At 40.3% G+C, this 13,445-nt stretch overlaps 2 protein-coding genes across 3 annotated transcripts in view; one reads left to right on the top strand and one right to left on the bottom strand.

Moving 5' to 3' along the window:
• Positions 1-30: 30 nt before the first annotated feature.
• Positions 31-7,743, bottom strand: si:dkey-12e7.1 (uncharacterized protein LOC557553 homolog). 2 transcript variants are annotated; one of them, XM_005947662.3, is made up of 4 exons: positions 7,346-7,743; positions 6,835-6,886; positions 3,446-4,080; positions 31-1,451 (listed from the first exon to the last, which is right to left on the bottom strand). In XM_005947662.3, the coding sequence occupies exons 3-4, from the start codon at positions 4,007-4,009 to the stop codon at positions 864-866; spliced, it is 1,152 nt and encodes a 383-aa protein (XP_005947724.1). In that variant the 5' UTR covers positions 4,010-4,080; positions 6,835-6,886; positions 7,346-7,743; the 3' UTR covers positions 31-863. The 2 variants fall into 2 exon arrangements, with proteins under 2 accessions (XP_005947724.1, XP_005947723.1); XM_005947661.3 differs by lacking the exon at positions 6,835-6,886 and having other exon boundaries at positions 7,346-7,731.
• A 5,070-nt stretch (positions 7,744-12,813) lies between these two features.
• LOC102309817 overlaps positions 12,814-13,445 on the top strand; it is a 12,797-nt gene continuing 12,165 nt past the window's right edge. The window contains exon 1 of the mRNA XM_005947659.3: positions 12,814-12,835. The gene's annotated coding sequence lies outside the window, so the exon portion shown is untranslated. The remainder of the gene's footprint in view (positions 12,836-13,445) is intronic.

Here is a 13,445-nt window from a genome sequence, read left to right as displayed (position 1 = left end):
TACACACACACACACACATATACAACACACACACACATACATACACACACACACACACACATACATACATATACACAATACAAATAAAAACTGCAATTTTTTAGCTGTAAAATTACATTTTGATATATTAAGAAGAGCCACAATATTTCTGGGATTGAAACCAAGCCTATTCTGGATTTATACTGAGGAGCGAGAGAATAGTTTTAGAGTAAGATCTGCACATGTAATGTTCATAGAATAGAGCTAAAATATTTTCATGAGGGAGAAAGTGTCTTTCCCAGTCAAAAGTTAATAATTTCAGAATGAAGCAGTCATACTTTAAGACTTTACCAGAGTCAATATTTTCTTACCTTCATTTCTTTGAATTTAGTGCTGACACCTTTCCCCCCATATTGATTTCTATTTCTTAAGAATAAAATTTATAAATAAATCTAAAACATTTTGCCTTTATTCTCTAATCGTCACCAGTACACGCTGTCTTCTGGTATTGGGCCTCATTGCACACATCTCATGGTGTAGTTGTAGCTACAATGTATGCTTGTGGGCGTTACAAATGTTTCCAGCAGATTTTCAATCACAGAATTAACATTAAGCTTTGAGAAAACTGGACAAAATTAAGAAAGCTGTGTTGTGGGTGATTGCCTTGTCAGGATTTGGACAGCGTTTCCAACTGGAACAGCAGCTTTCTGTTAAAGAGTTGGAAACTACTTTTCTATCAAATCTCAGCTTTTATCTGCTTCTGTCAGCAACAAGTTTGTTATTCTGAGTCTTCAGTTCTTTTAAACAATAATAATAATAAAAATGCGACGTAAAACCAATATTTAGCTCCTTTGTAAGAACTTCATGTAATGTCATGCGTTTGACTACCACAGCCAGCTGTCTAGATGCTGAACACAGTAGCAGGACTGTTCCAGGATAGCAGTCAGCTCTCCGTAATTTTTCTCTCTCCATGTAGGGAGGAGCCTCTCGTTGTTTAGAGCCTGAAGCCTCGGCGTCCCCTCCCGGAGGACGTGGTACAGGCAGGGCCAGCGGCTCTGGATGCGCGTCCTGGTCCTGCGGTCCAGCGTGACACGCAGGACAATCTTCTTGGCTCGAAGTTCACGCAGGGCTGGCAGCTTAAGGCAGGAGAAGACCAAGCCTCGGCTCGGAGACACGTCCAAAAACTCCAGAGACTGAGACTCCAGGGTGTAGGAGATGCCGAGGTTCCTCAGCGGCACCAAGATGTTTAATGTCAGAGACTTGAGGTTAGGCAGGGATTTGATGAGCATCTGCAGCGTTGAGGGAGTCACGCATTTAAAGACCCAGAAGTATTTGAGCTCGAGGACTCGGAGCTGCTGGAACTGCGTGAGCAACGACACGGACAAATCCGACCAGTCAAAATGTAGGCGCATCTTGGAGATGCGTGGGCAGTTCTGGGTCAGCTTGCTCAGCAGCTCCTGAAAGCGGGTCACCTGACAAATCAAAGACAAAAGAAAAGAAAACAAGTGACACATTAGCGTTGCCGGTCATGGATGCTTGCATTCATATTTGCCTCACTTGCAGGTGGAACTTGAACCAGTTATGCAAAATGAGTTAGCCGGTGCTGTCCAGGCTTCTCAGAAAACACCTCTACTCCTTCTGTTCCTCTTACGATAGGGTTTAAATCTACCTCTCCCTATGGATTCATACTCACTCACTATGAAAAACATGTAAAAGTGGACTGGTACTCCAAATGTAAAACATATCTTCGTCTCAGTGTTGCACCATGTGGGACAGCAGATGCTATATTTGAGCTTCAGACCTTAAAAGGCTTCAAAACCATCTGAATACTGATGTCATCACACCCTTTATAAAAAATTCAAGCATAAATTGAAACTGAGTAAAAATCTTTAAGAAAATAAAACATCTACAGTTACACGGACCGCACGATACACAACATAAGAATGCATTAATCCTATAACAGCTGCAAAGCGGTTAAAGGTGCTGGGTGTTAATCTGAGCTGCAAGAAGGAATGTGGGGGGATTACACTGTTTGTAGTTTAATCCCGGACACGTTACTGTGGAGGAATGTTTCTGTTACCTGGATTATTCATCTGCTTGTCGTGAAATGCATCCAAACTTGCTGCTGTTTTAGGTCATTTTGAATCAACACATTGGTTGGATTCCTTCATCAGCTAACGCAGAGCTCATCCAAACGGCTGCAGCCATCACGAACAATTATGGACAAATAACCTACGTGCTTCTGACTCTGTTTTATTGCCTGCTACTTTTCGCTAATGTAGATAATAAAGAAACCCCCCCAAACCCTCAATAAGACTGTATGATGCGCTACGATCATGAGGACTCAGGTACAGGGAACCACCTCTTTTCTACCTTCTAGTATAAATCTAATGAACGACTGTGGTGACATGAGGTGTGTAGCTTGTACGCTGTGATGCTCTGACTCTTGGTGAAATTGCAGCTGTTGTTGATGCATGTATCGTCTGAATATGATGTCTTTTTTGTTCACCTGACAGTTGCCACAAATAGAATTTCCAAAAAAGACAATAAACACTAACTGAAGCACCCTCTGCATCACTTACTGGACTGGCTCCTTATTGCATCACATTTAGGTTTTTTTATTTATTTTTTAAAATGTAATTTGTCTCCTTTTTTCCATCTTTATGGTTTTGTATTTATTTTGCCGAGTTAGGATGTTTTCCATATTTTAATGATAAAAACTGAACAAACTTTAAAAAGGCACAAAGATAATGGCCTCGCTTGGGGAAAAATTGACTAAAATGAACACTCAGTAAATGGGCGTCGACACAGGAACTACCTTATCACATATCAATCAGCAGATTCCTGTGCTCTAATTAGTAGTCGCCTTGAAGTTGATCCTTGTTGAAGTTATTTCATCCACTGAGGCCTGAAATCGCTGAATATCACTAACTTTCTACGTCAAAAAACACTGCAAACTTCAGTAGAAACCGCAAAATAGGCAAAGCTGTTTGGGGACCCATTTAGAGCCACGTGAAAAGATTTGACTTATGCAGAGTTAACAGAAATATTTATCTGTTATAGACCATGTAGTTATTTGTTTAAGTCAGATGGGATTCTGTGGATTTTTAGGTGGGATGTGCACTGACATGTACAATAGGAGGAGCTGTTTTGGGGCATTTACTTGTTTCCTGTTTCAGGATGGCCTCTGTTAAAATTTGATTGCTAAAAATAAGGACTTCATGCTCTCCTGTACATCATATAATCGTGGGTTTGTGCTCAGACCTCCAGAGAGCAACAATATGCCTGATTCTTTTTCTCTTTTATTCTACAGCACAAAAAAGCACAAAATAAAGAAAAACTGACTACTCATACCTGATATACTGTTTGCTTTCTAGCTTGATATAAAGAAAACTTATTTCTTTCTACCTGAACTAATGTCTAAGGTGGCAGTTCTTAGAAAATAAAACCAGTAGAAACAAATTACCTTGTCCATTTTGGTAATGTTATCCTGGTGGGAACTGGGGCTGGAGTGGACCCTGAGGTCGAGCGGCTCTAAAAGAGTAAAAGTCCAGTTAAGGTCGAGGTGGCTGAGGTCTCTGCAGTGGACATTGTCCAGTAGGTGGCTCAGCAGCTCGCCCCACTTGTTGCAGCGATCCCCCAGGTCGAAGCTGGCCCTCAGCGTGAGCAGGCTGGCCCGGCGGGAGATGAGGTGGTAGGTGTAGTGCTGGACCCAGGATTTCCACCTCTCGAACTCCCGGTTGGAAACGAGCAACCCCTCCTGACCGAGGTGGAAACCAACACGACGGGAGTAGTCGGCCACCCGCCACAGCTTCCACGAGCGGACGAGGCAGCTCCAGCTCGCGCAAACCAGGGCGCAGCTACACTTATCCACCTCGTTCAGAAAGGACAGGACGTGCAGCTGGCACTCCACCGGCAGCAAGTTGAAGGGGAAATAGTCGTCCGCTGCTTTCCGCCGGCTGCTTACCGGGACGAGGGTTCTTTTTCGTGGGGACATGATGAACGGTGAAGAAATAATATTCGTGGTCATTGGTGGGGGTCAGAATCTCCACCAGTTGGTTTTGGAGTCAGACTTTGCCATAAACATTGTTGCATCAGTGCCTTCAAGATAAAAACATGAAGCAGAAACAAATAAGATTTTTTTTCAAAGTTGCTGATGATAACGTGGAATAAAATAATCTCTGCAGGAGCCAGTGTGTGTGATTTTTATACTAAACTATGTGTCTTGTACGCATCGTTTATCCTCATCATCAATATTCATGTTTATATTCTCGCTGAATTCCTTAAATTCAGAGTGTTAGTAAGAGTTTTTACATTTAACATCATGGAAACGTCCTCAGCTACAGTCTTTGCCAGTCTGGTAAAACTTAACAACGCGGCCTGCCTGATGATGGTTTGTGGAGCTGTTTACTGAACCTTAGTATTCCTGAAAGACTGTGGCTTAACTGCCTTCACCAAGTACGTGAATACCTTCGCTGATTTTCCTAAATCTCACCCATAAATCTGCCGTGGCCTCCCTTGGACAGAACAGATTCTAAAGCCTTCTCAGTGTTACAGAATCTTATGGACAACGTAGATTAAGACCTTAAGCACCTTCTCTTTGTTTTCTCTGGTCAATGCCCACAATTTTTTTTAATGTAACTGAAAACAGTTTTATGACACTCGCTGGAGTTCATGAGCATGAAACAAGCTGCTCGAGGCCTCAGTCACCCAGGGCTACAGACCAATAAGTGACCCAGCTGGCAACCACCAAATGGTAAAGGAAAAAAGTAGCCAGTGGTACCCCTCAGCCTGCTAGTAGATATGAATTGAATAATCCTAAGTGACTTCCATCTCAAGTTATCGCATTCTCAAGATAGTCAGAAAAATTGACCTCTGACCCCTGACTTTGAGGCCGATGTCACTAAGATTCAAACTCATCTGTTTTTACTAGATACACACATGGTATCAATTTGAAAGTCCTTCATTGCCATTTTCTCGAGTTGTCGCATTCACAATCTTGGGTGTCCCTGTCGCCCATCAGCCTTTTACAGCTGAGGGGTAAAAAGTGTATGAGTGAGTGGTTACAGGAGGCTGATGGCAGCTGCAAATTTCACTGCAGCTTGGAGAGTAAATGGTGAGTTCTTGCAGACAAGTCAATGCCTCCCATGCAAGCTACAAGTGACTGCAGTCACCAATCACAGGGAGGCACAGCTGGACTGGCCATTGGCCATTTGCCGGGTGGGCCAATGTTTTGTTTTTTTGTAACAGTATAAACAATGAAAGATGGTGGATTGGCCAGTGTTTCATGATCGACTCTGGGCTGGAGTGGTTACAGCCGAGGTCAGATACACCCTCCCCTTTGCTCTGAAAGCAGTCTTATCACAGACAAACAGAAGAAGATGGTATTGAGGTGGAAAGGAACGCGATTTGTCCCGTACTTCAGCTAGAATGAAAAAGAAAAAGACACAAATCTGGATTTATTTTATTTATCTCTTTACGCTGCAGCTGCCTCTTCTTCTCTCATTCTCTCCCCTCCCTCTCCTTTTGCTACTTCAATCATGAAACTGATCAATGATCAGCTGATCGGCTTTTCTCTCTTGTTTGTTTATCGCCCACTTTGTGCCAGAAAGAGGAAACCAGCAGATGTCACGCTAAACAACAGCAGCACGTTTAAGCTTGATCAGCTGTTGTTAGAATTTATTTAATATTAATTTCTAGTATCAGCTGATGTTTGCTGGAGCCACAGCTGTAAAAGCTGCTGGTCATGATATCGGTTTGGATATGTGGTGAGAGGGAAACATGAAGATGAAACCAGGAGATGTCCTTACTGAATCATCAACAGGTGATTGAGAAACATGTTTACCTTTTAGGTGACATGAAGGGAAGTTATGAACTGTTTCTGAGAGACAAATAACACCAGGATCCTTTTCTAAGCAGCTGACAGCTGGTAACTGTGCAGGGGCGGGTCTAGCAAAGTGTTGCCAGGGGGCCAGGTAGGGTATTAACAGGGACAGGGGGGCACAAAGAAATACTTTTCTTTCTTATTCTCATTTAAAATGTCTCGCTTTTAATAAATAATTAATTCTAAATTTTAGAACCAAAGTGGTCATCTGATATAAAATGTATAGAAATCATATATACCAACAAGAGCGTGTACATTACTGTCACAGCAGCATTTGTTTTCATTCAAAGGCTTTATGGCTTTTCCTATAATACTTTGTGGACTGGTCTCTAGTTAAAATGCCCGGGCCGATTTTTTTGTCCCAGTCGAGGCCTGCAGGGAGGGTTTGGTGCACAGCTGCCAACTGGTCAGGCAATTCACAGCATTACTCTGTTTCTAAGCCTGTGTGACTGAGGCCTAATCAGTTTGTAACATACAAATGAAGCACTCAAAATAATTAGCCACTTCTACACTACAAATATGTAACATTGCAGTTTTATAAGCCCTGCTGTGGATACTAATATTTTTTAAAGAAATACCAGGCTCATTCTTAAAGATATTGCTTTTTGTCCAACTAAATTTGGCCAGTGGGTCATTTCAAGTTGACTTCTGAGAAATATAAACCATTAACTGTGCCTGTGTGATGATAACGTATAAAGTATAGAAATGTAAACCCAGGAGGAAACACCTTAAACAACAACATATAATAGGAACATAAAGTCAACCCATTCTGTAAGTTGAAAAGAGCACTGCCAAAATATCATTTTATCTGTCATATGCATCATGCTCTTTCAGTAGTGTATTGTCACATTAAATACAAAGTTTCAAATACTGACGTCAGTGTACCTACAACTAATTCCTGTGAGCCAAAAGGTCAGAGGTCAGCTCTGTTACGCCTTGACAGAATGAGGATATCCGTGTGCCACACCCACCTGCCGTTCAAGCCTCCACTTTGCTTGGTGCAGCCAATCATAAGAAAGGTGCCTTAAGCGAAAAGGAGTCCACAAATTAAATTAAAAAACTAAAAATAAATAAAGAGCAGAAAGACATACGCAGAACATGTTCCCATTAATTTGTCTTTTTGCTTTAAAGTGCAACTTTATTGCTTTTCCTGTGAAATCCTGTCAAGTAAATGTATTTAAAAACGACACAGGTTGATCAAGGTGCTGCACATAGAGCAACAACCAGGTTTTTGTAACGCTACTACTTCCACATTTAATAACTTCAGATAACGTGCAGGAGTGAAGTTACAGGATAGATCACGTGACAGCGTAACCTGAGCACAGGTGCGCTGAATGTTCCGTTATTCGCCCACCATCACTCATACTTCGCTTCCAGCTTCTCTCAAATGCAACAGGCCAACATTTAGACTATTTCACAGTCTGCGCACTAACACCGCATTGGACATTATGCGCTTGTTTTTTGCGCGTTGCGAGTGGTTACCTTTATGGCGAGCAGACAGCCTCCTTTCCGTCCTCAGTCGTAAAGCTAATCAGCTAGAAGCCCGCAAAAATGAGACAAAGGAAGTTAAAATTAAACCCAACTGCAGAACATAACTGAGGGTTTTCTAGAAACCATTTCATAGCCAGACGTATTAGCAGCTCTAAAACTTCTGCGGCTAAACCAGAGTGACGGGAAACTGCCGAGAACAGCGCTGAACAACCAGGCCGGCTAGTTAGCTAGCAAACAGCTGAGTTCTGTTGTTGTTTTGTTGTTGTGGATCGTCGACGGTGTCGTCATCAGCATGCGTTCGGCCGCACGTTTTGTTTCTCATCGCTGCACGGCTGGGCGGGGCTTAATGGAAAAAAGAGAAAAGAAAGAGAACTATCTTTAAAATATCGTATCTCCTGAATCATGAAACGTAAACAAAACAGTTACGAAGATATTTTATGAAGCATTTGAGGATCGGAAGCATTGGCTTCAGAGAAAAAACGATAACAAGCGCCCCCCGGTGGCTGGAAGTAATAAAATAAAGTACTGACAGGAGCCTGTGCAGTGTGTGTGTGTGCGTGCGTGCGTGCGTGCGTGTTTAGACATCTTTGTGAGGACAGAAAAATTGGCACTCAACTATGCTTGTGGGGACCAACAGTCACTTATGGGGACAAAAAATTTTTTATTCATATTCAAGTATTTTTATTCATCTTTAGGCATGAGAAAAATATTTATGCAAGATTTTGCATTTTTCATTCAAAATATAGGAGGATTTCCAGGTGGGGCAGAAGCAGTGCTGATTCCTCTTTCTCTGAAACATCCCCAGTAGAGTTGTCACCTGTTTTGACATCAGCCTGTAATTCAGTGCTTCACATTGACACAGTTCATCTCACCTTCCATTGTTCCTGAGGAGAACGACTGAGGAGTCCACAGTGAGAATGTCATACTAATGATGATTATTATTAATAATTATTATTATTATAATGATGATGATGCTGATGAATTACTTAGATTTGTAAGAAACCCAAAGGCACTTTAAACATGAGTAAAAAAACAAAACAAAATGAGATGCCTGTGACAGACAAGGGGACTGTCTTTTGGACTCCTCCACACTTACTTGTACCTGCCTCCTGATTATTTTTGAAAGTGTACAGCTGTCTTCTTGCTGCTCCTGAAGCTAGAAAACAGGATGGGAGTGGGATGAATTTACTACTTTTGTAGTTTTCAGTTTTTTTTAATACCTTTGTATTCATCGATTTCATTGTTATTCTCAAGTTTTTCCTGCACGCCTATGTTCTTCATGTCTAATGTGTTTCTGTCATATGTTTTATGTTTAGTCAGTTTAGCCTTTGTGTTTAGTTTGGCCTGTCAAGTTCATTCATTTTAGTCTCAGCGTTCGTTTTTCTGTTTTTTCTTTTGTTTTTGTTTTTTTTAAATAATCTCTTGTCGTAGTTGTGCTAAATTTGATCTTGTTTTGCCAGCTATTATCTTGTGTGTATTTAAGTCCTCAGTTTTCTTAACTCTTTTCTGTGATGTACTGTTTGTCTGCCCTTGTGTTTTGCTGTTGGATTCATTACAGAGCTGTTTTCACTATCGCTGTGGATTTGTTGCTACCATGTAAATAAGGGCCAATCTTCCATTGGTCAGGTTTGCCTCCAAGTCTGGATCTTTGGACTAAATCTACAGTTTGGTGCATCCTGGGAAAGAAAGAAAGCACTGGTGAACTCAGCAATGCAAAAAAAAGACTTGGAGGTCCACGGCTCATCCACTGTTGGCGGATGATCAAAGAATCATTTCCACGGTGACAAGAAACCCTTTCACAACAGCCAACCGAGTAAACGAGACTGTCCAGGAGGTAGGTGTATGGACATATTTAAGTTTACCACAAAGGGAAGATTGCATGGAAGTAAATACAGAGGATTCACCACAAGGTGCAAGTCAGCACAGTTCATTTGACAGATGAAACCAAGATCCACCTCTACCACACTGATGGGAAGAAAAAAGTATGGAGAAAACATGGAGCAGCTCATGATTCAAAGCATACCTTGGGCGAGCATGGATACCAGTGGCACTGGGACACTACTGTTTATTGACGATGTGACACAGGACAGAAGCACCCGAATGAATTCTGAGGTGTTAACAGACATGCTGTCTGCTCACATCCAGCTAAATGCAGTCACATTGATGGGGTGGTGTTTTGTAATACAGATGAATGACCCAAACATATAGCCAAAACAACTGAGGAGTTTATTAAAGCAAAGAAGTGGAATTACAAAGGAGGAAACCCAGGTGATGTCCAAGAGTTCAAGACTTCAGGCTGTCATTTACAGCAAAGTGTTTTCAAACAAATATTTGAAATGAACATTTTATTTTGAGTAATGCAAATTGTCCAAATACTTTATTCACATTTCTGTGTAATTGTTTTGTTCAGGCCCAATTAAAGCTCAGAGTCTGCACTTCAACTCCATCTAAGCTGTTTTGTTTAAAATTTACTGGTAATGTGCAGAACCAAAATTAGAAAAATTGCCTCTGTCCAAATATTTATGGACCTAACTGTAGCCGCTCTGCTCTGTATTGGCACATGGCTTGAAAAATGAATTCTGTGGTGGTAGCCACCGCTGCCCAAGTAAAGAAATAAAATAAAGAAATATTTCCACAAATATTCCACATTTAAATACTATGTGAACTGAAGGGACAAAGGGTTTTGGAAGGTTTACATCCTGTCACATCTGGCATTAATTAGCAGCATTTCATAAGAAGAAACCAACAGTCAAACATGGTGGTTATTCTAAAGTCAGCACAAAGTCAAACATTAAAATGCAGCAGGTATCTGGAAAATCAGGCTTTTCTATGCTGTTGTGTTGCCATACGTCAAAGGGCAGCCAGTCATGTGGCTGTAATGAACGCTTTCGCCACAAGGTGTCACTGCCAAGATTCCAACAGTGGTGGCAGTGTGATGGTCTGGGGCTGCTTCAGGATCTAGACAACTTGCTGTAACTGCTCATTCGGGTTATGCAGCAGGACAGTGATCACAGTCCACCTCTTAATAGCTCAACTGGTGGTGGTCAGAGGGCCGGGCAACCCGACAGCCTCGCCTCTGTCAGTGCGCCCCAGGGCAGCTGTGGCTACAATGTAGCTTGGCATCACCAGCGTGTGAATGGGTGGATGACTAAATGTGTAAAGCGCTTTGGGGTCCATAGGGACAAAATAAAGTGCTATATAAATACAGGCCATTTACCATCAATATTATGTTTGTTTGATCTGAAACATGTAAAGTGTGAAAAATATTTTTTAAAAAACATCAGAAATCAGGATGTGGTCAAATACGTTTTCATGACACTGTAAGAGTGGAGGAAGGTGCACGCAGGTGAACAACATCTTATGCAAACACTGCAATCTGAAGTCTGTAAGGTGGTGTACAGGGTGAGTGTAGCTAGGCAACATTTTTTAAACACAACCTGTTTTAAGTTTATGAACTATTGCAGTGATGCTGATTCTTTCCCTTGAATCCAGGCTGTGTAAAACTTTTACCTAACAACTCAAAGCAGTGAAAGGACACACATTCATTTTCCTCAGGTGATGCAGGAATGTCAGAGAAACAAAACTGAAAGTGTGTGTTGTGCATTATTGTTCCTGCTTCAGGTGCTGATGCTTATAACGGGCTAATCAGGTCTGTATATTTTTTTAACAGAAATTAAACTCCTGCCTGACTGTGATTAGAAGAAGCGAGCAAATAACATGTCTTATATACTTGTACAATTTTAATATAATTTGTGTTCAAAATAGTTGATAGATTAATTTTTTTCTGATTCTTTTGAAATAGTTCTCAGAGTGTTAGCACAAGGTTTAAAGATGTAAATCACATTTCTGGGGAAGCCCATACAGCTAGACTCATATTAAAATATCACTCTAAGAACAGAAACCTAATAAAACTTATTACTGAAGCAGTGGAGGTAGTTCGTGAGGATGACCCCAGCCTCAGCACCAAACAAGTGTGTTTGTTCTTTGAACAGTGTCTTAATTCCACATGTTTTAGGGTCAGTACAGGGAGAAACATGGATGTCCATGGGTTCCCTAGTTTCACCCATTGTGCTCAATTTGTACATGGAAGAAGTGGAAAAGAGGGCTTTGTTATTTTACCCTGGAAGTCATTGACACCTGGGTGAAAATCAAGTCTCAGGACGTACCACAATTCCCTGATTCCATCAACTTGGTGCACCAACACATCAAATTCACCAGGGAGGAAATGAAAAGTGGCAGGTTAGGGTTCTTAGACTGTGAGATTTTCCTCAATAATGGGGGACATTTAAAAGTTGATGTGTACCATAAACCATCACAAATGGATCAGCGAACGCCGTCCCCACAGATGCAGCGGCCAGAGAAACAGACGAACATCACATCAAGAAGACCCTGATGTGATTATCCCAGCTGGACATGTGTACCTCATTATTTTATATTTTACAATTATCTCATTTTTTTTTTATCACATTTATGTTTTCTCTTTTATATTACAAAGATATGTATTGTAGAATAGAATGTTGAGAGTAGACTAGTAATTGTCTACTCTTTAGAATAGACACTCTTTAATGACATTAAATTGCTTTTATTATTCTAAGAAGCTTTCATTTTTCCCTCCTGTGCTTACATCTAAAATGTGTGTATTTCATTACAGATGACTTTTGCTATAGTGAATAAATGTCACTCTGTTAACTTGTTACGTCAGTCATTCTTAGGTCTGGTTTTGCACACTATTGCAACATGACTGTTTCCGTGATGCTGAACATCATAAGTAATTGCTGCAGTCTTCCTGAGTGTCAGGATGCGCTGTGTGGCAGGCAGGAGGATATGTAACACTTTCCGATTAACTCATAAACACTTAAGCACACCCACAGTGATTTCAGAGAAACAAAACTGAGAGTGTGTGAGTGTTGTACATTTTTGCTACCTGGTTCAGATAACACTCACAGTAATCAAGATTACTTTATTTCATATATGAAATACATAAGTAATAAGTAATAACATTACTAAATAATAAATAAGTAATAATAAATAAGTAATAAGTAATAATAATAATTAGCAAGTAATATAAGTAAACAGTTTATTAACCACTGTAGTAGTGATACTACAATAAGTCCATTAACCGACACATTGCTCCTGTACCTTCCTAAAATAGACATTATAAAGGCTGACTTTGTTACATAGATTTAATATATGATATAATAAATATTATATAATAAAATAATAAAATATAGACTTTATTATTAACACTTTTCAATTAAATGATGAAAAATTTTAGTGCTATTTCAGAGTAATGAAAACTGAAAGTGTGTGTGACGTGGATTATTGTTCGCTGGTTCAGGTACCATTTACGGTAATTTGTGTCAGTATAAATGTAATATGATCAGGTAGGAAAGGGGAGGAGTTAGAGTGGTCACATGCTCAGGTATGGTTATAAAACCGTGTCAGATCTTCTTACCACTGCTCAGCTCTGCTGCCTCGTAGGTAAGTTTCTTTGTTCTTTGTATGTTCTTTTTTACACATATTAGGGTTAATAATAAAAATCTGAGTTTCTGTGGCAGCTTAGGCAGTGAGGTGAACAATGTAACAAACTCTATGGATCAAAAAAGCATGTTTCAGCTTTCAACTCTACTATTAGAACACAACTAACCCTAATGATTTGGTATCAGCTTATTTGGCTCAGATAACTTCTTGAAGTAAACCTGTTCAGTACCGTAGAGCAGTTATCTTATCTGTCTACACACAGATATAGATCTCTCTGTCTCTTACAGCTACATGTATTAGTGATGTGCGGATCGATCCTGAAATATCGATTCCTCCGATAGCAGTCATTTTGTGTTCTAGAATCAATTCTCACATTAAAATGTCGATATTATATGTCACCGTTATTGTTAGCCGGGTGTTGTGCCAAAAAGTGATTGTCTGCCAAAAACTGATTTCCAGTGTTTCTGTGTATTTTTTATGTGTAATATCTTTACGTATGTTCGTAAATAGATTTCGGTGAACAGGGGATACAAAGGGGTTACATAAAGAATTAAACTTACTCTTACAAAATACATTTTTAATGTTAATGAGATTTTTTTTACTGCATAAA

This window comes from Haplochromis burtoni, unplaced genomic scaffold (assembly GCF_018398535.1).
Source record: "Haplochromis burtoni strain Fernald_Lab_line unplaced genomic scaffold, NCSU_Asbu1 Contig_545, whole genome shotgun sequence".
Taxonomy (NCBI): Eukaryota; Metazoa; Chordata; class Actinopteri; order Cichliformes; family Cichlidae; genus Haplochromis; species Haplochromis burtoni.
This window is presented reverse-complemented; position numbering and strand designations above follow the sequence as displayed.